Source organism: Jaculus jaculus, chromosome 4, assembly GCF_020740685.1.
Source record: "Jaculus jaculus isolate mJacJac1 chromosome 4, mJacJac1.mat.Y.cur, whole genome shotgun sequence".
Classification (NCBI taxonomy): Eukaryota; Metazoa; Chordata; class Mammalia; order Rodentia; family Dipodidae; genus Jaculus; species Jaculus jaculus.
In genome coordinates, this window is record NC_059105.1 from 98,305,889 (window position 1) to 98,332,290 (window position 26,402).

Sequence of the window (26,402 nt, forward strand, 5' to 3'; positions counted from 1 at the left end):
AGAGTGTAAAGGTTTGAAGAGAAAAAGTCCAATAAGCTCATGTGTTTAATCCTTGGTCCTCTGCTGGGGGTGCTAGTTTGGAAGATGATGAAAACTTCAGAAGCCTGCTGGTGAAACTAGGTAACTGGGGTCTGTTTTGAAGAGCTATTCCTTGTCCTAGGTACTTTCTTGTTCTGTTTTATGGTGAACTCATGGTCAGCAATTTTGTTTCTCCATGCCCTTTCATCAAGATGATCTCTTCATGGTCCAGAAATGATGGAGTTGATAACCGTGGGTTGGAATTTCTGAATGCGTGGGACTAAAATATACTTTCCCTGCTATGAGTTACTCTGCTCAGCTATTTTTTCATAGTGAGGAATAGCTAAGTCTTACTATGCTAGGCTTGAAGAAGGCACTTCTGAAAGATATAGTTGGGGACTGGGTAAGTGATTGGTGTGAGAATGGGTCTGGTGTCTCTGAAACACAGGATCTCAGACAAACAGAGTGGTCAGGACAAGACTAAGCAAAATAAACGAGAATGTAGCTTAGGAGACAATGAGATATGCCTCTTGAAGTTTATGGAACTATAAGAAGGAAAGGAAATTCGAAAATGAAAATGCCAAAGTTTGTTATCAGATCTGGTGGTATCAATTTTGTTTAAAAGCAAACTTACATTCATTACCATAATTTAACTCAAATAGAGCAATAATGAAAATGGCGTTTGATTGTTCTAAATGTAAAGTCTCTTCGTCATATTAAACTCTCCTTCATTCTTCTCACTCTCCTGTTGAGTCCCTTCTTCTCTTCTCCCGTCCTTACATTTTTATACTAGGCACGTACTTTCAAGTACTTTAACACTGAGCAATACTCCAACATGATCATCCATTGCTGTTTTTTGAAGAATATTTTATTTATTTATTTGCAAAGAGAGAGAATGGGAGACAGAGAACAAAAGAGAAAATGTGATGCTAGAGAAACTTCCCACTGCAAATGAATTCCAGATGCATGTACCATTTCATGCATCTGGTTTTATGTGAGTACTGGGGAATCAAACCTAGGCCATCAGACTTTATAAGCGAAAACCTTTAAACACTGAGCATTCCTCTAGCCTGTCATGCATTTCTTAATTCTAGTAAATACCTGGAGCTGGTTTATTTGTATTCAAGTTACATAAATGAAATCATAACTGTGCTTTATTCTATTTTTAATATATTTTATTTATTTATTTGCAAGCAGAGAGAGATAGAGAGAAGAGAGCCAGACAGAGAATGGGTACCCCAAGGCCTCCAGCCACTAAACTTGAACTCAAGATGCATACATCATTTTGTGGATACTGGGAAACTGAACCCTGGTCATTAGGCTTTGCAAGCAACCTCCTTAACCACTGAGTAAACTCGCCAGTCCTTTATTCTATTTTTATTATATTACTATTGTTTGATCAAATCACACTAACAATACATTTACTTACCTACTGATATTTTCTACAAGCCCTAAACTTAAGGGCCCTATGGAAATTCCCCCTCACTCTATATCTTGCATTCTCTCTCTATCTCTCTCTCTCTTTCTCTCTCTCTCTCTCTCTCTCAGCATTGCCAGAATGACTTATGAATGACTTATTTTCTCATATAAAAGAAAGCATGAAGTCATCAATGGAAGGGGAATTGAAAGCTGAATTTTTGGAAGAAAAACATGTTATCTTCATATTTAAGTGGCTATACATAACCTCTCCAGAAGTCATTACAAGAAACAGCAGCTGAGGTAGTGTTGCAGGATGTGCTATCAAGCAACATAGCAGAGGTCCTGAGGGTGCTGTCCCCAAATTGTGATTAGACCTACATAGTTCCAAATGTAGATGTTCTTGAACCACAGGATTCTTTACCTGTTCCATGAGTTCCTGTGTGTTGTTCTGCATTGGTGTCAGCATGATCCTCTCGGTTAGGATATTTGCTGAGCTTCCAGTCAGCCATGATTCAATGCTTTTCATTCTCAGTTATTTCATCAATTGTTAGTGATTATTGTGTTAATTTTTACTGATAGTCAACTTCTCCTTCCTTGAAGAGTCTAAGTCTATATTCTTCTGGAATACACTTATGTCCTTCCAAGCTCCTATGCTTTCTAGGAATAACCCTTGAAGATGTGGACTTGACTCTGGATACATACATAACCACTAAGTCCTTCATTTGATCTGCCATAAATTGATTTCTTACATATTTTATTAGGTAGCTTGATTAATATTTTATGTTCATGGACTAAGGAGAGTCACCTTTATGAAGCACTCTTATTCTTTTCTTCCAGTATTAATCTGTACAAGACACTCTTCTCTATACTTTCTGTCTGGTGATAGTTTTTGTGAGTTTTAGTGTATTTATCATGTGATGTTCTCCTCAGATATTTATTTTACAAGCAGTACCTTTAACTGCTGAGTTATCTTCCCAGCCCTCAAATACATATTTATAGATGATGGCTTTGAAATATCTCATTTCTTTGCATTAAGAGTTGTCAATGAGGTCATGATATTTATACCATTTCTCACTGTTCCTCTTGGTATTTACCCCCACTTCAATGGCCTTATTTTTATTTTTGCAAAGGTTATAAACTTGCTGTATTTTTCTTTTAAAGTAAGTTTCTACTAATTAACACATAACAGATTCAAAGGCCTGAAAAAGTTGACTAAGTAATAACTCTTTCAAGACTCTGACTGACCCTCCTTCTAAGCATCATTATTTAAGTCCCTTGCTTAATGTCATTCTTTCTTGTCCTTTGGGAAATTGTCTTTCATTGGATTTGCCTCAGTCTCATGTGGAGGAGGAAGAAGTGAATAAGATATTTCAGTTTCTTCCTCTTCATCTGTGCTCTTCAGATCTATTCTGAAGAGATGTTGAGAGGGCTTTTAACCTGGGACCACGTGGTGCTGTGTCCAGATTAGACCACTTGCCACCGTGCTTTGCCAGCAGGACACTGATCAGCACTCTCACTGAAGACAAGGTGAGGTCACAGTCTCTGTTACAAAGACGTTTTTCACATAGCAAAAAAGAAGTGATATATAACATATAAACACAGAAATATGCCAACAATCTATAAAGGTTTATTTTAAAAATGAGTTGAGCTTCCTCCTCCAGGGTCATTCTGAAATCCTGGCACATATTAAGTTTGTACTTAATTTCTTTTATCTGACATGTATTTTACCCTGTTTGAACTGAGAATACATGTTTCAGTTTTAATTGCCCTGTGAATTCATTTGCTACTAAATAATAACAAATTAACCAGGGAACCAATTTTTCTGTAAGACCAATGGGGAGACTAAAGAACACAATTGTATTATTAGCAATTAGTTTTTTTGGTGTTTTTGTTTTTATTTGTTTTTCAAGGCTGACCTGGAATTTACTGTGTAGTCTCTCAAGGTGCCCTTGAACTCACAGTGATCCTTCTACCTCTGCCTCCCTCCCAAATGCTGGGATTAAAGGCATGCATTACCACACCCAGCTAACAATGGATTCTTTCTGAAGGTTGTGAAAGAAAGATCTGTTCTAGGCCTCTCTTGTTGATTCATAGATGGATGTCTCCATGAAGCTTTTTATTTATATGTCCTGTACACTTGTCTGTCTTGATATCTCCTGCCTTTATTTTGTTTTGGAGTGTGTGTGGGGTTATGTGTGCATACTATTGTTGTGGTGTGTGCATATGAGTCCTCTTGCATGAGCTTCATGCATACACATGTGATAGGATACATGTGAAAGTCAGAAGGCAACTTCTGGTGCTGGTCCTTGCCATCTACCTTGTTTGAGGTAGACTTTCTGTGTTGTTCTCCACTCTAATAAATAAGCCAAGCAAGCTGGCCCACAAGCTTCTAGGTAATTCTTCTGTCTTCACTTTTCATAGCATAGGAAGGTTGGGATTACAGATACTAATGGTACAGCATCTAGGTTTTATTTTACTTGGGTTCTGGGGATCTAAACTTAGGTATTTATCATTTCTTGGCAAGCATTTTATCCAGTGAGTCATTTTTTCCCAGCCCCCTAATTTCTCCTTTTTATAAAAATACTATGTCATAAGGGATTATAGACCATTTACTATGGACTCTATTCCCAATTAAAGCCACATTCAGCATATGGCTTTTCAAAGGACATGTTTCAAACCAAAACAGCCTCCTTAAAGTTTCACTTAACTGAATATTTGTTGAAGAACATGATTTCAGCTTCCTACATACAGATTTCATTAAGCTGGTTGTGAAGTCGACAGTTTTGGAGTTGCTTCAGAAGTCTCCTTCCTTGGCAAGGGCTGTAGCTTGGTTATTATGTAGCTCATGCTTCTGGAAATTTGATGGATTCTGGGTAACATTATAATCAATCACTTTGAACCTAGTTCACTTAATCATTCAATTGATGTTGCAGTTACCTTCTAGTTGCTGGGACAAACACCCATCTGGAAGCAGCTTGTGGGAGGAAAGGGTTTCTTATCATGTCTCCCAATTGATGATTTCAGGCTTAAAGATTTAATTCCAGGTGAAGCGTTATCCTGGTGGAAGAAACTGGCTCACTTTATCATAAATCCATAAAAAAGATATGAGATCAGCCAGTAAGCATGAGCTGACTTTGTACACACACCTAGATGTAGACTCAAGATCCAACCCCTAGTGGACACACCTTTGCCAGCAAGGCTCTGCCTGCTGGAGATTTAAGTAGGAAGCTTAATCAAAATTATCTGAGGCTATGAGGTGATTTACATTCAACACCCCCCAAACTGATATAATTTGTTGAAGGGCAAAAATTACAACAATTTATGTTCATGTTATGAATGGGCTTTAATTTAAATTATGGAGTCAGGAAGTGCTACATTCTGAGGCAGAGGAGGATGGACTAAGCATATGAAAGTATATGAAAGAAGCCAGTTGGCAGAAAACTGGGTGGAAATATTTCATCTACATATATAATAAAGCAAATGTGAAACAATTCCCACATCTGCCAAGGCAGGGGAAGGTGGGTTCTTTATAAATCACCTGTAAAGGCTTGGAACTCATGTGACTCAGTGATGTTGAGCACATGCCATTTTTCTGCTCACTAACCCACTTCTACACTCAGGGTGATGTTTTCTCTTTCTCTCTCAATCTCTTTCTCTCTCTTCCTCTCTCCCTCTCTTTTTCCCTCAAAGTATGGTCTCACTCTATCCCATGCTAACCTGGAATTCACTATGTAGTTTCAGGCTGGCCTTGATCTCTCAGCAGTCCTCATACCTCTGCCTCCCAAGTGCTGCTGGGATTAAAGCTGTGCACTACCATGCCCAACATGTTCTCTTTCTTAATAAACTGTCTCTATTTCTATTAAATACCATGTGTCTGATACAACTCTTTGTACTGTGACAAGAACCTGAAAATTTCATCAAATAACCCCAGCATTCCGATCCTCACCTATAGTAATTTAATAACATTTTTTTTTTTACAGTTGGTAGAGTAAAGAAATTGGCTTTAAGTAGAAGAACTGAAAGTTTAATGTCACCAAAAGCTATAGTAAAGCTCAGTCTCACCCCCCCCACACACACATACCTCCCAAACTCTAAGAAACAATAAATTTAATTTTATAGGTATTTAAATTCTGAAGGAAGTAGAAACATAAGAACCAAAAGGTTACTGGTAATTTAAGTTACTTTCTTTCTAAGAGTGGGACAAAATATGCAGAAAATAATGGGTTAACATCAGGTTCATTCTGATACTTTTTATAAAACTTAGTCTCATCTTATGTAGATATTAAAAGCAAGGATTATTCATGTTTATGATGATTAAAATTGGCCTGCTTGGGCAGGTTTACTTTTATCTGTCAATTCTCTTGGTCCCTTAGGTCAGCCTAACAGCTTGGTTTCAAGTTGTTAATATGAAATTTTAGTAGGATGGTTCTAACTGAATTTCAGTCTACTCTTTTGGGGCCCAATCTAGGATCTAGTCCAAACTAAGGTCTTTTTGTAACTAAACAAGTCCAAGTTTAGCTAGACAGCTAGATCCAAAAGAGCCAGATGAGAAAGACATACCACCTCTTACATGTGTAGGCATTCAAAAGAGTCATTCTGAATATATAGTTATTGCTAGAGGTTCAAAAAGATGAGGGAGCAAAGGCTTCGAGGGAGGTTGGATAATAAGCACCACAACCCAGATGAAAAGAATAAATACTGATGTTCCACAGTATAATGGAATGGCTGCAGTTCACAATAGTTCTAGATTTTATGAAGATGTAGAGGAAAGTAACTAGAAGGTTCCAAACATAAGGTGAATATTAGGAGATGTCATGGCTTATTAATTGGTTTGGTCAGTAGGCATGTGCTGAAGTAACATACACTACCCAATAAATCTATACAACTAGTAGATGATAAGCAAAATAATTATATATACAATGAAAATCTCAATGTCACATTACATTTGAAATGTCTCTCTAATCCAGCTCAGGCCTGACCTAGATTCTGAAAAGTAAAATTTAGAACACAGAAGTGTAGAAAATTTAGAACTATGCAAATTGTAATTTGTTTAATTTCTCACTGTCTTTTTATTGAATGGAATGGGATGAGGCTAAACAATGACCAAAAAAAAAAAAAAAAAAATCGCCTTACTCTGACTTACCTTCTTTTTTGTCTTTTTTCTGTCTTTATTTATTTGAGAGAGAAAGGGAAAGAGACAGAGACAGAGACAGATGAGAGAGAGAGAGAGAGAGAGCATGCCAGGGCCTCTAGTCACTGCAAATGAACTCCAGACACACGTGCCATCTTGTGCATCTGGCATACATGTGCACTGAGGAATAGAACTTGGATCCTTAGACTTCACAGGCAAGCACCTTAATTAACCTTTAAAGCCAGCCCTCCAACCCCTGACTTTACTTCTTTTGAAAACTCCTTCACTATCAGGTAACTTTGTACGCACTTCAGAGACTTCTATTCGCAAGCGACCTCCAGCTTCTACAATTAGCAGATGTGGTGCAATTCAGCTGATGTCTTCAGTCATGTCTGCAGTGACTCCTCCCTTTTCTTGTAACATGTCACATTTGCAGACCTCCTGCTGAAGTTACCATAGCCAACAAGTGAATTTCTCAGGTTTGTTTCTTTGGGGTTAAGTTCTGCTAATTTTCACTGGGTTGATGTAACTCAAGAGAAATATACCCTGTTAGTATATTCACTGTGGGTACACTGACAAAACTATTTTAATATTTAAATTGTATCTATGTTAAATTCATTGAGCAAATACTTATGTATTTATTACTGTATTTATGAATTTCTTACTATATGAGTTATACACACAAAATGCACTCAATATATATTTAGAGCATCTAGTTAGTATTATTATAATATGATCAAACATTATTCATAATTGAAATACATTATTATAAGCCAGTTTTAGATATTTGTACTTGACAGAGATAAACTGCCTTTTACTATAATATATATGTAGTTAATATATATAAATTATTGAAAATATGAATGCATGCTGCTTTTTAAAAGTGATTATGACTATTTGCCCAAAATAATATAACAATACCATAAATACCATAAATATAAAATAGAGCTTGGTGTACTTCTTGTTGATTTACCTTCTAGTCCATTATATTAGAATCCTGGGAAAAAATGATTGTCTGAGATTGACTCAAAGATTCCAACTTAATTGTTTTGGCATAAGGCCTGCTCATCATACCTTATTTAATCACCCAACAAATTATTTAAATAGCTTCAATTTAGGTGGTCTTGTACTCAGTCTACTAATTAAAAAATACAAAGCAAAAAAAAAAAAAAAACACCAAACCAAGAATCTTCAAATTTCATGGAATTATGGTTACAGAATTTAGCTTCCTTCAACCTAATTAATTAGTTACTATAATGTAACATTTAATAATATCTGTTTTTGGAATTTTAAGATTCAATAATAAAGTGTATATGTACTATTTTCACATGATGAAGCATATATTTTTCAACATGTTATAATAAGCTAATTTAGGGTAGCAGTGTCTCCAGTTATCTCAAGGGATGAAAAGAATAAACATCTCAGCGCATTTCTAAGTCCTAATCATACACAACACAATCAGATCAAATATTATAATGAAAACAAAGCTGAAGTTTAATGCAGCAAATAAGAATCAGCTCTGCTATTATTACTATCATTATTATTAAATATTTACATTTCTCAAATAATTGAAGAAATCCAGAAATGACCACATAGTTTGACATAAAGATAAGTTACAAAGATTTATAAAATGGTGCCTCTATGTAAAGCATAGTCTCTGAAAGAAAATTCTGATGATAAAAATCTTCCTAACAATTAGCCTTATTAAGTGTTCATTGTGCACCTGGGGTATATATGCCATAGCATCATTGTACTTTTATGGATCAGCAGTCAGTGTGACTGATCACAGTTGCGCTTATTCATGTCTAGCATTGTCAAAGTTCCTTCCATGTAATTAATACTCAATTAGATTCTTTAAAAAGTTTGTGCTCTTTTAATGAAGGTCCATTATTCTTTAAATAGTTTTTCTTGTGAACTACAGGATACCAGTTCATACCTCTCAACACTTCACAAAAATATGAGATGCAGAATGGTACAGAGAATCACAACTGATTCAAAGCTGTGGCCCATGACTTAAAGGAGCATGCAACATTTGAAAACTGCCTTGATAACAAATGTCTTGGGATATGTTGTTATTATTACTAGGATTTTTGTGACAGTATCTTGCTCTTCAGGTATATGGGGGAGAGGAAAGAAGAAAAGTTCTCTGTGAAATTTAACTCTTAAATTATTTATTTGTTTTGAGTAAATTCATACTTAACATGACTTTCCCACATACATGTGTGAAAAGATGATATTCTACTGAAAGTCTACATGACAGATAGGTTTATGAATGCCATTATTAGAGTGCAGTTCCAATTAGAAATACTAAGTTAAAATGTCAATATTCTATTGTAATGGGGTCCTATCTTCAGTCCCACTCTCCATCCATAGAAGGGAAAGAGGAGCTTTCTCTGGGGATTTGAAGCAGAACCAGCCACTAACCTAACCAACTCCATTTTGTTTGTGACTCCATCCTGCTATCTTGTTTTATTTTATTTTTTCCTTTTTTGATCTTTTGAGAATTTCTCCTTTATAGTGACTTTACAAGCCCAGAACAACAAACTGGTTGATGATCATTTCAGACCATGGTCCCCTTAAGCCATAAAGACCCTGATACCCACAAAGCTCTAGAGGCAGGTCTTGAGACCATGGTCCATGTCACAATCAACCAGACTAAGATGCCAATCCTGCCCTTTGTTTCTCCTTCCTTTATAAGACTGAGATGGTGGTGAGCACTAGGAGACAGGTTTTAGGTCAGTGAACTTTAACTTTTCCCATGTGACCATGCTACTATAATAAAGTGATTTCCTGCTTCTGACACCACTCCTGTCTTTAAATGATTTTTCAGGACTGGTGGTCTAATTCAGTCTACTGGGAATCCCTGACCCAGGATTTTTTAATTTTTTTTTTTTTTTTACTTATTAGAGAGAGAGAGAGTGAGAGTGAGGGAGAGAATGGGCATGCCAGGGCCTCTAGACACTGCAAACAAACTCCAGACCACCTTGTGCATAGGTCCTGGGGAATCTAACCTGGCTTTGCAGGCAACTGCCTTAACCAGTAAGCCATCTCTGTAGCTCCCCTCTTTTAAGGTAAAAGCTACTATTAATAGGATGAAATGTTTAGGAAAATATTTTCTTTTTTATAGTTTTAGTTTTATTTAAATTAGAAATTTCTTTTTCAACTTTAGCAGGAAATTTAGAGGGGAAGGGATCAGAAGAAGGAACAGAAAAAGAGAAAGGGGAGAGGTGTAAGTAGAAGAAGCAGCAGAAGGAGGAGGAGGGGAAAAAGAGCAGAAGGAGGGGAATGAAGGAAAGAAAATGGAGGAGGAGGAGTTCTTCAGAGACATACATTGTTTTTGCAGGTTAATAAATTTTAATTAAAGCTGAATATATTGTAACTAGTAATAGAAAACAAAATATACAGCTGTGCTTGTTTCATTTGTGCTTTGATTATTGGGAGCACTAATATTACCAAGAACACAGGCATGTCATATGAATTCATTGGCTAAAAACTGTTTAATTATAAAATTATCCCAATCTTAGTAATTGTGGGACCAATATTATTGGTTTATTGTTAATGTGGTTGACATTTGGAAGAGCACATGAGTGGGATTCATACTTATACCCATAAGTCTGAGAACATAGACTTTTGAGACATTGAGTCAAGTTTTTCCATGGGGACAAATATGCCTCACAAGCAAAGTAATGGAGAAAGACCTTATTTATCTTCATTATCTAAAACATGTACCTACTTGCAAATTTCTAAGTAGGAGTTCTGTTTCTAGTCATTAAAGTGCAGGTCTAGGGTGCTAGAACATTCTGCTTTAAAAAATGTGTTAAAATAAGGTTCATTCTTTTAAATTTGCTCGAGGCATAATAGGCTCTTTTTAAAACTATTGTTGTTTTCTACTTCGGTAGAAGTCAGACACAACTTGACATGCTGAAGCCCACTCCGGTGTGACACAGTGAATTTAACCATGGCATGTTAAGTGGCTGTCAGCAGATTCTGTGCAGGGAGTGAGAGCAGGGGCAGAAGTCCTCATGTGGGATGGTTCAAACTAATAAGTTTTCAGCTTCCCTCACAGTTAGATATCTTTACTCATGGGTTTTTGGATTTTATAGAGTACAAACTAGAGTATGTCATTGCTGATACTCTAGAAATCATACCTTGAGTTCTGAAATTTTACTGCTGTCTGGTTAATGGCATACTATAAGAGCAGCAAGGCATTGATCCTAAGAAGGCACATGCCCATGGAGACAATGACTGTCAGATACTCCACTTAAGGATATTGCTGAAATAAGAATGCTGAGTCCTAAATGCATTTTCTCCTTATTATATCTTGAACTTACGATAACTTTATTGGGCTATCACCCTATCATGAAGCTAAGTGCATCTGTGAGTTAGAGTACAAAATCAACACTGTAAATCCAACCCAGGTAACATTGAGTTTCATGCTTCCCTTCTATTCTTGGATGTTCAAAAGACTGCCTAGAGCCATAAATCATGGACTGGCAGTGGGATACAAGAGATATAAGAGAATCCTACTTCTATTTGTGACCAGTGTTGGAGTATTTCCCTGATCCTCCTCTGGGAGCGATCAGTCTGCCATGAAACCATTGTGAGGAACAGTTTCAAAGGATAGGTCACCACATCCCTGAGGAGGAATCCAATGGGGTAGTCAGTCTGCTTGCTTTACTCTGCCTTCTTGTCATACAGCCATAGGAAGCACAGAGCACAACTGTGAAGCTTTCTAGCCAGATGATCGTGGTGGATCTCTGGGAAACAGAAGGTGAGAGACCCATAACGGGATAGGGAGTGCCTAGAAATGATTAGATGGAGCTGAACATGAGCCACTGAGTTCATTCTTGCTCTGGGAGCAGCAATCAGTTAAAACAAACAAACAAAAAAAAAAAAAAACAAAAAAAAAACACCTTGAAAACTGAATCTGTTTCTAAAATTGGTGACTGAGTATCCCATGTAGAAAAGAGATACAAATAGCACTACAGTACCCCAGACCTGAAAATGGGTACAAGGTGACTTTCCAGGTACTGGTAGTTCTCCAGATAAAGGATTTGTTTACACATGTTTACTCACATTGTAACCATCTGTCACTGTGTTTGATATATACTGTAGAAAAGAAATGAGCACATAGCAATGCCACTGTATTAACTATGGTTTAATTACATTGAATTCCGTGATACTATCCTGAGGAATGATGGTGTTTTTGCATTCCACATATTGATGAAAGACTGTGCTCTGAGAAAGCCATTGGGACTTTGAATATACGTCCAGCAGGAAGATTTTGAAAGTACACGATTACTTCTAGACTTACATCAACTTCTTCCACTTGTAGGTACAATTTTTAGATAATGTTCAGATTTCAATTTTTTTCCTCAATTTTTATTAACATTTTCCATGAATATAAAAAATATCCCATGGTAATACCCTCCCTCCCCCCTCCCACTTCCCCTTTGAAATCCCATTCTCCATCATATCCCCTCCCCATCTCAATCAGTCTCTCTTTGTTTTGATATCATGATCTTTTCCTCCACTTATGATGGTCTTGTATAGGTAGTGTCAGGCACTATGGGATAATGGATATGCATGCCATTTTGTGTCTGGAGGAGCATGTTGTAAGGAGTCCTACCCTTCCTTTGGCTCTTACTTTCTTTCTACCACCTCTTCCACATTAGACCCTGAGCCTTGTAAGGTGTGATAGAGATGTTACTCAGTACCCCAGTCACTTCTTTCCAGGTCACTGCCATCTGAAAAGAGACGATTCTCTACCCAAAGTGAGAGTAGTGTTAATATAAGAGTATAAAAATAAAGAGAAGTGCTTACTGGGCAGTTTGAAAAGCATAGTATATACACTTATCCAGATATCAGCAGATGTTACACCCCTATGGCTCATGACTACTCCTATTTTAAGCTTTTAGTGTCAGGGATGTACTCCCCCCCCCCCCATGAAGCAGGCCTCCAGTCCAGTTGGAGGGCAGTTGGTTTCCACCATGACAGATGTGCCACTATTGCACCCACTGGCTCATTTGGCCTGGCTGGCCAATTATAAGGCTTGCGGTGTCCACTGTTGAATATCTTCACTGGTGGTATCTCTTTCTCCCATTGAACTACATGTAGAATGGCTTCTTCCAGCTTTCTGTCAGCTAGTCTACATGGAAGAGGTTATCAGTTCAGTTCCAGCAGGATTTTTTAGTGGCCTTGCAGCCCATGTTTGAGGAGTCTTCAGCAATAGGGTCATACCATAGATCCCTGGTGGGAAACCAAGGGCCTCAGCAATGACCTATAATGTTTTGGGGACATCAGGGGCCTCCCTGACCAACAAATCACTGGAGGTATCCCATCCCTAGCACTGAAAATTTTCTAACAATGATCTATGTCTCCTGAGTGTTCCATTGTCCAAAACAGGAGGATTCCATATGATCTATTTGCATCCTGTTAGATTTTGATTATCCCTCCTTCCACCTTTCCTTTACTCAGTCTCTTTCCCTGACCTCACTTTGGGCCTTTTCACCCATTTTAATCTATTCTTCTACTTACATATATACAATACCAACCTATTAAGTACCCTCCTCCCTTCCTTTCTCTTCCCTTTATATATCCTTTTTAACTTACTGGTCTCTACTACTGAGTTTTTCCCTTCTCACACTGAAGCCCAATCATCTGTAGGATGCATCTAGGATCCACATACAAAGGAGAACATGTGGTTCTTGGCTTTCTGGGCCTGGGTTATCTCAGTATAATTCTTTCCAGATCCATCTATTTTCCTGCAAATTTCATAACTTCATTTTTCTTTACAGCTGAGTAGAACTCCATTGTATAAATGTGCCACATCTTTATTATCCACTCATCAGTTGAGGGACATCTAGGCTGGTTCCATTTCCCAGCTATTATAAATTGAGCAGCAATAAACATGGTAGAGCATGTACTTCTAAGGAAATGAAATGAGTCCTTTGGATATATGCCTAGGAGTGCTATAGCTGGGTCATATGGTAGATAAATCTTTAGCTGTTTTTGGAACCTCCACACTGTTTTCCACAATGGCTGGAGCAGATTGTATTCCCACCAGCAGTGTAGAAGGGTTCCTCTTTTTCCACATCCCTGCCAGCATTTATAATCATTTGTGTTCATGATGGTGGCCAATCTGACAGGAGTGAGATGGAATCTCAATGTAGTTTTAATCTGCATTTTAACTAATTTACCTAATTCTTCCTAAATGGTGATGACTCTCAAATTTACACCTTCATAGTAAACAGCTATTTAATGACCATTCTGTTTTTCCTTCATAGTAATAGAATTGTGCACTTTTCATTGGTCTATCAAGAATGAATATAACATGTTATCATCAGTCCAGTTTTTTCAGATAGTATATCATAAGTGCAATTTTAGAAACCTTCCAAAGGAGAGCACATACATATCTTTTGACTTTTCTTCTTTCTTCCAGGATTCTAACATCATAGAAGAAGAAAGGAGATTCTTTTGAGGACTAGTTCCCTAAAATGAGATAGTAACATGATTGATACAACCACCATTCACACAAATCACATGATGGGCTTATGCTACATCTCCTCATATAAAGTGAATAGTAAGTATTTCACATTATTCTTGAATATCTTCCCTTTTTCTCATTCCCCTGGCTTTTACTCTTCAGCTATATTGCCAGTTATGCCCACTAACTTGCTTTCTACCCTGTTATAACATTTATGCCTTCTATCTTCTTTTCCTTTCTTCCTCATTCTTTCTTTTTTGCTATGCCTTGATATTCATATTAATTTCATACATTGCATACATCAGCAGTTGAATAAAACTTTTTATACCAGTTGGAGATACTATATCTTGGAAAGGTTTAATAGGAGAGGGGATATTGATTTGTTCAATCATGCAAAATTAAACACTGAAGGGAAAGTATCATAATTTGCTCCTAATTTTGGTGCTATTTTATTATGCACAGCACCTGTCTGAGTACTTATAGGCTCATCTCACCTGTGCACCAGCAGCATTACTTTTTCACTTTCTCTGTATCTCCACTCACATGATGTCTCATCAGTGTTTCCTTTCCACACTACCTTGGGCAAAATAACACTCCAATCTTCAGTTTTGACAGAGCAGTACCTCCTAGTGAAACCAATATTAAGATCCCTGTAAATTTAAACTAGATATAAAGTCAAGAATGCAACAAACTACAGCTTAGTTCATTGACCTATATTGAGAAAAGTGTATCAAAAGAATCATGAATAATACTTATTGAATGGATAAGTTACTAGAGTAAGAAGTTCATAGAGGAGAGAAGAATTGAGGTTAATTGATGCGGCCCTATGATACCACCCTGACTTATCTTGAATATGTGTCAAAGACCTTAGCCTCATCAGTGAAGCACAGCAGCTAGGAACCAACATGTCCATGTTAATGCTCATGCTGCTGGTGAGGAGAGGTTGCCTGGTTTAAATGAAGTAATATTTCATACCATTTGAAGTCTTCTTCTTAAAATTTGTTTTAATTATTTCTTGGATTAATTTATCCTCTCTATTTTTACTTTTCTTTAAGAATTAGCAGTGATTTAGTCAAGGTATAGTTCCTTGGAATGGACAAGCGGCTGAGCAATCACATAAAATGCTATTCCCAGAGTGACAGTAATGGAGTGAACTTATAGATGATTACATATGCAGGCTGTTTGCAATAGAAACTTTAATTTTTTATTCATTTATCTGAGATGAAAAAGGAGGCAGAAGGAACAAAAGAAACAAACATGAAAGAGAGACAGAGAGAGAGAGAGAGAGAGAGAGAGAGAGAGAGAGAGAGAGAGAGAATGAATATGGCCTTTTCAGGGCCTTTTGCCACTGCAAACAAACTCCATGTGCATGTACCACTTGTGTATCTGGCTTTATGTGGATAGTAGGGAATCAAACACAGGTGTCACACTTTGTAAGCAAGTGTCTTTAATGGCTGATCAATGTCTCTATCCCTGTGCAAAAAAAAAAAAAAAAAAACTTTTATTTTTAGTAAATATAAAAATAATATGCTAAAATTGAGACTGGAGAGATGGCTTAGTGGTTAAGGCACTTGCCTATGAAGCCTAAGGACCTATTTACCTATGTTCTACTCTACAGATCCCACATAAGTCAGACCCACAAAGGTGAAGTAAGCACAAGGTACACATGCCCACTAAGTGGCACAAACATCTGGCATTTTTACAGTGGCTATGGCTCTGGCACACCAATTCTCTCTCTTTTCTGTCTTTCTATTTCACTATCTCTAAAATGCAAAAGAGAAAAAAAAATGCTAAGATTGCATGAATTAACCTCTCAAACATTTTTAAGCATAAAATTTTATAGATGAGTCCATGAATTCTGTTGGATGGAGGGTTTGAGCTCTTCTTTCATATTTTAGAATTATTCATGATGATGGGCATAAGATTCATAAGTGGAATGATGCTATAGGTACTGGGGCTGCATCTCGCAGTCGCAGATAGCCTCCTAGTGTAGGTGCTGGATGTGGTGTTTTGAACTGCCTGCCATAAACCATATGTGCTGAATGCTATTTAACCAGCTGGTGGCAGTTTGGAAATTGGAGCCTCCTCATGGAGATGTGCTGTTGGGGGTGGGTTTATAGGTCTTATAATCAGCTTCTCCTTGCCAGTGTTTGGCATACTCTCCTGCTATGGTTGTCCACCTGATGTTGACCAGGTGGTGATGTCCAGCCTCTGATTATGCCATATTTTACCCTGCTGTCATGAAGTTTCTCCTTGCATCTGTAAGCCGAAATAAATGCTTTTTTCCCCACAAGCTGTTTTTCATCAAGTACTATGTGCCAGCAATGTGAAGGCAACTACAATATTAATGTAGGACATAACAGTCATAGATGGACTGACACTATGTTGCTGATGCTAGATCAGCACTCATAGGAGGACTAACAGAAGACTTAACGTTCATGGATGTACTGAGGCAATAAGTGATAATGCTGGGCATAATGGTCATAGATGCACTGATGTACTGTGTCCCTGGAGAATGTAACCTGGCCTGTTTAATCAAATGTAAGCTAAGATTATGTGACCCAATATTATGCTAAAATAGTATTAACTGATACTTCTAAATTCTGAGTACTTAAAATTTTACCTATTTTATTTAATCTGAAGGGAAAAAAATGAAATAAGACTGTTGCAAAGCATAGGAATTTGTTTGCAGTGGAATAATTCTATTTAGCCCTATAGTCTTTATCATTGATTTAAAGCATACTAACATGTAACATTATGTCAACATATTTTATACATGTGATAGTTATAATTTTAACTTTTTTTTTTCCAAATAAGAAACATGTTTCTGAATTATATCTAGAAATGCAGTATGGACTCCTTACTAATTGTCACACTTGCTATTTTCCTTAAAACATGCAAATGCAGCTATTAATACAACCTTCTTCATCCTACATCCAGGTTTCAAGAATTATTTACTCTCACAGAAATACCACACTATTATTAATAAAATGCCACATAAATAGAGATGTTCTCATATCTCTTAGAATGGAATTCCTTTGTGTTCTAAATGCTGAGAGAATGAGTAAACGCCTTTGCCTGTACTTTTCAATCAGCCTCTATTGTTCAAAGAAGTGGGCGACAGCATCAGCAACCTGTGAGGATGTTATTCAGAGATTATAAACAGAAAGAATATGAGACTCAGATAGGTGAACAGCTTGATTTAGTGGCACCAGGGGCTGACAGTTCTCAGACACAATTGTAATGGCTCTATTATGTAGTGGAACAAGGATTTCAAAGATTTATGAAAAACCCAGGCTGTAGTGAAAATAAATAAATAAATAAATTGATGTATATAAAGCTTTTCCAGTAGTCTTACTTGAAGGTAGATCCTGCATTTTGGGAATATAAAAACACTCCCTGAAATGCCTCAGTGTATCTTCTTCATCCAGGCGAAGAGCAACACGCTCATCTGTTGGGCTACATTTCAATTCAGCTGCAATGCGTTGCACGACATCAGCTGGATGCTCAAAGGGTGAGGGCTCCATTACACACGGTTCTGTAAAGAGGAACAAATAAAAAACAATGTAGCCACCATTTTTTTCCTGTAGGGCATCAGTCCTCTAAGGAATACACCGTGCTTTAAAGTAAGTTTCCCGTATTCCAACCTCAAAAATAATACAGCAGTAGTAAGTATTGGTGATACTCATGTGCAATCCCAGCAGCACTCAGGAGGCTGAAGCTGGAGGGCTACTGAGAGACTTAAGGTAGCCAAGACAACATAGTAAGTTCCATGCTACAATGAGCTACATAGTAAAACCCTGTCTCAAAAAAGCAAAACAAAAATATAAATATAAAAAAGTGATGTGATTATAGTGTTAATGATATATTAACTATTAATATAAACATATTAATAACAATGATATTATTAATTAATAAAACAAGTCGAACATCCAGCTTTAAAGCCTACTACTGAGTTTTTTCTTAGGTATAACATGAGAAAAATATTAATAGTTTAGAGATACTGAAAAGACTGTTTTAGTGCTACGTACAGAGTGATTACTTAATAAATGTTAGCTGATTCTATCCTGATACAAAAAGGTGGGCCACACATAAATAATTTCACCTGCTTTCTTCTAGCTATTTTAGTCAGTGGTAACATTGAAAATGCTTGTTCAAAACTGTAGAAACTCAGTTCTCTGCCTTGTTCTTTTTCCTCCCTTTCCCACTTCATGGCTCCAGCTCCAGTGGCTCTGAGTTCACAGTTTTAATTCTTTTTTTTTTTTTTTTTGGTTTATTTTTATTTATTTATTTGAGAGCGACAGAGAGAGAGAGAGAGAGAGAGAGAGAGAGAGAGAGAGAGAATGGGCATGCACGCCATGGCTTCCAGCCACTGTAGACAAATTGCAGATGCATGTGCCCCCTTGTGCATCTGGCTAATGTGGGTCCTGGGGAATCGAGCCTCGAACTGGGGGTTCTTAGGCTTCACAGGCAAGTGCTTAACCGCTAAGCCATCTCTTCAGCCCCACAGTTTTAATTCTATAGCAACTCAGAACTTAGTATTGTTATTGAAAATAATAATGATTTTGATAAATAGGTGACTTCACCTTCAATGTCAACATCTTTTCCCGTAACTGTTCAGCCATCTGCTGCAGCTGGTTGACCACCTTAGAACAAGGACCCATGGTGTCTCTTAAAACCACATTCTTCTCTGCTGTAACTCATTTAGTACTCAATAGTATTTTAACCTTCCTAAAGGGACAGTAACAATTTCATCACATATTTTTACTTTTACTCATTAATTTGTTTAATTCATAATTCTCCTAAATTTTAGGTCTTTAAAATTGAGCAAGAAATGTAATAGAGATAAATCCCCCTCAAGTGAAATTGATTTACATGTGATAAATATTCTATCTTTATCTAAATGTCTTCGGTCATGATCTTCTTGTTGCTGGAACAAAAAAAACCTGACAAATAGCAGTTTGTGGGAGGAAACAGTTTATTTTGTCTTACAGTCTTGAGAGGAAACTTCATGATGGCAGGGGAAGGCATGACATGTGCAGAGGCTGGGCATCATCACCTCTGCCACAGTAGTGTGAAAATAGCAGCGAGAGAATGAGCTGAATTAATACTAGCAAACTAGGCACTAATAAGCGTACAGCCTAAGCACACACCTCTTCCAGCAATGTTCCGCCTCCCCAATTAATTGCCATCAGCTGGAGACCAAGCATTCAGAGCACACTAAGTTTATGGGGGATATGCTACTCAAACCATCACATCCCCCAATTTAAAACTTTTTAAACAAATATTTATTTAGCTCCTGTCACTGATAGGAAGGCATAGCATCAGAGTACAAGAGTGTCATATAGTACAGAACATTTTTGTGGGAGAAAACAAGAAATAAAGGTTGGAATGGCAAATAGTTTTAAGAACTAAAAGGGAACCGAGAACAATAATAGGAGTCACTTGGGTATAGAAGAACTACCTTAGGGGATGTATGCATTTTCCTCTCAGAGATCCAGGAGCATCTCTGTATCCTGCTACAAAGTTAACCATGTGGATATTTTAATTTGAAGGAATATGACCCGAATGTAATGATGCTGGGGAAGAGATGGCTGGGCTTCCTCATTACCAAGGGAGGTATTGGAGACAGAGTCAAAGACATGGGGCATAATTCTGGAGGATTTCTAAGTACAAATTACTTGGGGTGCTTTTCTAGAGGGATAGGAATTTTATTTATGCAGCACAACCCTGGAGAGTTTGAAATGAGAAAACAATACATATTTTTGTGATAAATAATACTCATTTTGCACTGTGATGAGTTATAAAAATTGCCAAAGAGAGAAATCGTAGTGTTATTACAAGGAAAAAGAGTGGATTAAATTTACTTGAGGAGGAAAAGGCAGAGAGGAGAGTATGGATGTGTGATGTGTTTCATAGAAAATGCAAATGGTAATAAAACAGGTTTTCTCTGGTGAGGAGTGCCAAGGGGGTTGCTCTAGTTTGGAGATCTGATGAAATATAGTAAATGCTATAAAACAAGCAATACTGGGAAAAGAGAAATTTCTGTAAGAGAAATTAGAAATTTTATTCAGGAAATACTAATTTCAGTTAGGTATTAAATATCTGGGGAACAATGCCAAAATATCTATTGAAGATTTGAGTCTGTTGAGTAAGGTATGCTTGACATTTTTCAACTGACACATAGCACACAAAGCCTCAGATTATGTGGATAAAAACTAGCACAGGGAGAACTTTATAATTTCTATTCAATTCGCTTTTGTCCCCCTCTTCCTCTTTGTTTATAACCAACACAGAGGGTTGAACAGAAGCCACACACTTCAGTTTTACACTATATCATTGAATTAGATATTCTTCCTATAAGCTACCTTCCTGCTCAGTTGCTTTTCATTGCTGGGACAAAGCACCTGAACAAAAGCAGCTTATTAGAGAAAAGTATTTTATTTTGTCTGACAGTCCCCATGACGTGAGCAGAGGATGGATATCACCACCTTTCCAATATCAGCTGGACAATAGTAGCAGAAAAATAAGCTTAACACTGGAAAGGAGAAGCTGGCTATGAAGCCTCATAAGACTGCCACCAACAACACATCTCCTTCAACAAGCCTTCAATTCCCAAATTGCCACTAGCTGGGGACTAGCACACAGAACATAAGTTCATGAGGGACACCTAATACAATGACCTAGGCCTTCATAAGTTGATGACTATCTACAATATAAAACACAAAGTATTCAGTCCAACTTTTAAAAGTCCCCATAGTCTTTATCAATCCAAGCACTGTTCAAACATCCCTATCATCCACCCTTTCTTAACTATTAATGTATAAAATCAAAAGAATCAAGTAAACACTCATGAGGCAAAAATGGAATTGGGCATGTCGAGATTCAACAAACGCCAGATATAAAACAAGTAGGGAACACATCCAATCCTCTACCTCCAAGTCAAATATCATTAATTGGTGATAAAGTCTCAATTCTATCCATCTACCTGGACTGATCACAACCAGGAAAAAAAAAAAAAAAAAAAAAAAGTTTCAACCCATGCTCCCAGCCTTCTTTGGCAGCTGTCCCACAGTCCTTGTTTGAGTCTCCATTGCAACCAAAAGTTAATCCTCATGGCTCCATTGGGTCTCCATGCAAGGACTTCCTCCAAGCTTGCTTCATACTTTCAATGGCTATTTCCAGAAAACAAAACAGCATTGTAAATCCAATGACCCTTCTTTCCTGCATTTGTCATACTCCCATTGTACCAGGTGGGGTAAACACTTATTAACCCAGAGGGAATAAAGCCAATGTTGAAGAGGCTGTTCCTTCAGCATTTTGACCCCTTACTTTCATGAGTCAGCATAGTTTCTGCTGCCCCAGTGCAGAGCAGCTGGCCCAGTCTTAAGGGCAGTAATCTCTCAAACAATTATAGGTACATGGATGCTGTCTCCAGCCTGAAACTTTCATGTATTTTTGTGCCACATTATTCTGTTCACACCATTCCATTTCTATGCAACTTAACTCTGTACAAGTTATCAGGACATAGGAGGAATACTGCAAACCTTTCACAGAAACTGATTCTAGCCTAGACCCACAAATTTCTCCCCTCACAAGTCAAGCTGCACAGTCCATAGATCCTTCTACATTTAGATCTTTTAATTCTGACAATAATGACCTATTAAGTTCTACTTAGAGCACTATAAGACATCTTGTAGACCAAAGTTTCAAATCCTTCCATTTTGTTTCTGCAAATCAGTTCCAAATGACCAAATCCCATAGTAAGGTTTCTAGAAGTAATAACCCCACTTTTAGGTGCCAGTTTTCTTTTTTCTTTCTCATTGCTGGGACAAATCACCTAACCAATAGCAGCTTCTGGAAGAAAAGTATTTATTTTGGTTTAAAGTCCAGAGGTGAAGCTCTATGGTGGCAGGTAAAAAGATGACATGAGCAGAAGCTGGACAACACCTCCCTGGCAACATCAGGTAGACAGAGCAGCAGCAGGAGAATAAGCCTAATACTTACTCAAGGCAAGTGGGAGCTGGCTCTAACTCCCTTAAGCCTGGCCCCAACAACACATACCTCTTCCAGCAAGATTCCAATTCCCAAATTGGCACCTACTGGGGACCTAGCACTCAGAGCACACAAGTTTATAAAGGACACATAATACAAACCACGACATTATATTCACCCACTCAGTTGGCCCTTTTATTTCCAGTTTGGCAATGAGCCACTCTTTATATTGTTAAATGTTCCAAACTTCACTTTGTCTGTCATTTGGTTTTGATAACCCATAGCAGGTTCTAAGAGCTCTAATTTGTGATTTTGTGCTAAAGCCAATGATTCCCACATTGAATTTTATGATGATTTCTATTTATGACCATATAGTTATTACCTGTCTTTCTAATGAAATTATTCTGGTAAATTTTCACATTGTACATCCTTTGCCTAATGTTTGCTGTTTCTGCTTCTACATGAGCAGATCTTAGACACATTTCAAAGCCCTAGATCAAATGTCACAATTTTCTTGAAGCCTGTTGTTCTTCCTTGATTAAATCTAGTCTGTCCCCCTATAAACATCATGAATATACATCTTATGATAATTAATACATTCTTTCAGGTACTATATTTATTAGGTGCATGCATGTATAGGAGAGATATTGCATATATCCCACACTGACAACTCAGTTTTAAATTGGTCCTTCTTGGTAACTGTCTGATGAAAGATATTTGAATGTAGATGACTGTGCAGCTCTCAATTATGATCAAGTCGATGGGTCACAGTTTAGTAGACCTGGGCTGGACAGTTGACAATACTCTCTTCTCTGGGTTGCTGCAAAACCTCTAACAAAACAATTGTGATGGTGCATAGCTGAAAATAAGCCCAAGTTCTTTCAGAAATTTAAGCTGTGATGCATTTCATTTAGTCAAGTAGAAATAAGATCATGAATTTAGAAAGAATCTGAGAAAAATGATAAAATACCAGGATCTAGGAGGGACATTGTCATGAGGGATTTGATGGAATTTTCAAAGCAAAACAGAACTACTGATTGTTAAAGCATAGAAATAGAGCAGTAATTCTAACAGCAAGCAAGATCACTGAGCCACACAATGGATGTGGATTAAACAGCTATGGTTCTGAACAAATGACAGGACAATCCGATCTTGACAGGCACTGAATCTTTTCATGCAGAAAGAAATGTGTGAAGCTCTGGGTCCCCATCTGCATAACTGTTTCTAAAGTTCCCTGAGACATCCTTCTGCCTTACTCCTGGTGTATCCTTACTATAAACTGTTTTCACCAGCTTGACGGAGTTGCTGCCCTGCTCTACTGAAGTATAGTCTCCTGGGGCTGCACCAGGCTTAATTTATCATTATGACCACCCCATTGCTGAGCCGTGTCATTTAGACAGGGTATTCTTCAAAATGGCAGTTGAGTACAAAGAAACAAAATAGCTCAATGAATTATTTGACATGAGTAATGACCTATTCTAGAGTAATACACTCTCTCATTCTGTCCCTATAGGAAATAATTAAAAAGATACTTCCAGTGAAACTTGGAAACAAGCAATTGTCTGATGATTTCTTTGGAGATTTAACAATTTATTCCTTCATTGGGATTAACTAAATTCTGAGTAAATTTACTTAAGCATTCAGATTCATTTACTATCATCAGATTCCAAATAATATTCAATTTTCTTAGTATAAATTTGTTAACACTGGACAATCTTAAATCACTGCATTTTATCTTTGCTATCATTCCTTCAGAAGGCTGGGGAAATATCTGAAAAGTAAGCTGGATGTGATAGATCATGTTTATCATTGCAACACTCTAGAGGCTGAGGCAGGAGGATTATCATGAACTCCAGGACAGTTTGAGCTATAGTGTAAATCCTTGTTTCAAATAACTATAAAAGAAATATATGTGTAGATCTTTCTGATTATATATACATATGCAATCTGCATATAATCTACACACACACACACACACACATATATATATATACATGAAAAAACAATGGGGAATAATTTATCATATGGTCTCAGGCAAGTCACATAACCTTTCTTCTGCCATTGTTATAAACAAATAGTTTACTTTATCTAGGAGACTATGGCTAGCCTCATAGCTCATTATTTAAGTCCTTTCTTTAAAAAGTTATATTTATTTATATATGTCTTTATTTTATAAAGAGTAAGAGGCAGAGAAAGGGGCAGAGTGGGTATACCAGGTCATCTAGACACTGCAAATGAACTCCAGATGCATTGCTCTACCTTGTGTATCTGGCATACTAAGGCACTGGAGAATCGAACCTGAAACTTTGAGCTTCACAGCAAGCTTCTAATCACGAAGCTATCTCTCCAGCCATAAGGATGTCTTTTATAAGCATAATATTGGGACTGGAGAGATTACTCAGTGGGTAAGAGGACTTGCTGTGCAAGCATGAAGGCCTGAGTTCAATCTCATCAAAGTCATTTCAATAGTCCTGCCCTGTTGAGCATGTCTATAACTCCAGTGATCAGAGGCATGGGAGTAGGATGATCACTAGGAACTGCTGGCAAAAGCAAACTGTGAAGTGAGGACAACAGTCAGTGAGAAAGAAGGTGGAAGAGTGATAGAAGATCCCTGGTGCCCTCTGTTTTCTGCATATATGTACATAAGGCATGTATATGTGCAGACACAATGTGCACACGCACACACACAGAGTATGTAAACTTCATACACATTCATGCAAAAAAATATATTTTTATAACACCTTTTGTTATCGATGTCTTATAATGGAACTTGGGTTTTGTCCTCAGTTTAGCACTTGAAATTTTGTCTTCATGGTTTTACTTAGATTGCTAAAATTTTACAGCTAAAATGCTGTGCTTATTCAAAACTGATACCTTGTAAGGAATCATGAAAATCCAGATCTCTTTTGCATTCACTGGTCTGAGGTTAAACAGTTTTACATCAATGGCTGTGAGAACTTCATAGTTAATATTTACCCAGCAAAATGTCAACGATCCTTTCTGAACAAATTGTACACTGAGTTCAAAGTTTGGAAGCTGGCAAAAACACTCATGTCAAGTGTGAGTTTTTATGAAAAATAATTTTAATTTTTGGTACACAAAGCAAGTTTTTTAAAAAAAGAGTATCACTGAGAGTTAAGTGACATCACACAGGAAAACTGTGTAACTCATTTCTGGGATACAAATGTCTGAGCTGTGCCATGAGAGGCCAGTGTGTTTTCTCCAAAGTTACTACCTATATAACATCCACTGTCCATGAAATAAAGCTGGAAATAAAAAAAAAAAAATCTTTAATGCACAAAAAATATGTTTCAACTTTCTATTCTTAGGCAAATGGTTGCTAAAAGAAAAGAGGAAGAAGCTATTCTCAAGAATAGATATTTTCACTTCTCTAGACTTTTGCTATGTCTCATAGCAGCACAGGACATCTACTTCAGCAGAAATATTAAAGTTTATTTAAATATTTTTCATCATCTGAATTTTGATCTAATCTTGCCATTTAGTCACAGGGCACTCCGGGATTAATTTTAACTTGTTGACTACAAGTAAGTCTAACAGATGAATTGCAGCTGTTTCACCACATTCCAAAAGATCTCTTCATTTATCTTCCCATTAGATGTAGAAGGCTTTAGGGAGGTCATGCCAATTTTGAAGACAATTTTGACAAAAATAGGAACAGAAACTGTCAGAAGAAATCTCCAAAGCACTGTGGCAAGGATTCTGGCAGAAACACATTTCATTTGGGAAAAACCTATTGAGTAGCCCTTAAATTTACACAGCTCTTTCACAGTAACCCTGCTTACCTGCTAGGATCTCAATGTGTCCTCAGCTCCCTCTACCTCTGGGGGCACTCTGAAGAGCTCCTCGCAACTAGACAGCCAGATCAAGTGGTGAGAAATGCAAAGAACAGGTTAAACTCCACCCCGTGGGAGATTTGTAAATTAGCTTAAGTCCAACCTGCTCTGACTAATCTGACTGCACATCTCCAGCCACTCATAAAAGCTAAGCAAAACACTATCCTCCCTCAGGTGGCCAAACACCAGAAGCTATGCTGAGGGCTTCCCCACAAAGCCACGATGACTAAACACTTGTGAACACTTCCTTATTCTGTTAAGATCTTTGGTGAGTTAGCTAATAAATGCATTTCCACTGCTAAACTCCAAAGTTTGCAGTTATTTTTTGCTATGGGGTCTGGAATATTCTAAACATTAGGAAAAAGTTCTTTTCCAGCTCTGGAGGCATTTGACCTGGATTTTGATGCCAGAATTGTGACTTTTAGCTGGTAAAGTTTTTAGTCAAGACTTTCAAAGAGGACTGGATAGATGGCTTAGCAGTCAAAGCACTTGCTTGTGA

At 37.3% G+C, this 26,402-nt stretch overlaps 1 protein-coding gene across 1 annotated transcript in view; it reads right to left on the reverse strand.

The window, feature by feature from the left end:
- The window catches only part of Kynu (kynureninase), a 139,326-nt gene extending 113,406 nt beyond the window's left edge, over positions 1–25,920 (reverse strand). The window contains exons 1-2 of the mRNA XM_004651814.3: positions 25,853–25,920; positions 17,413–17,592 (exon numbers count right to left, since the gene is read on the reverse strand). Of these exons, the coding sequence (XP_004651871.2) occupies positions 17,413–17,581 (169 nt within the window). The 5' untranslated portion in view covers positions 17,582–17,592; positions 25,853–25,920. The remainder of the gene's footprint in view (positions 1–17,412; positions 17,593–25,852) is intronic.
- Between the last annotated feature and the right edge of the window lie 482 nt (positions 25,921–26,402).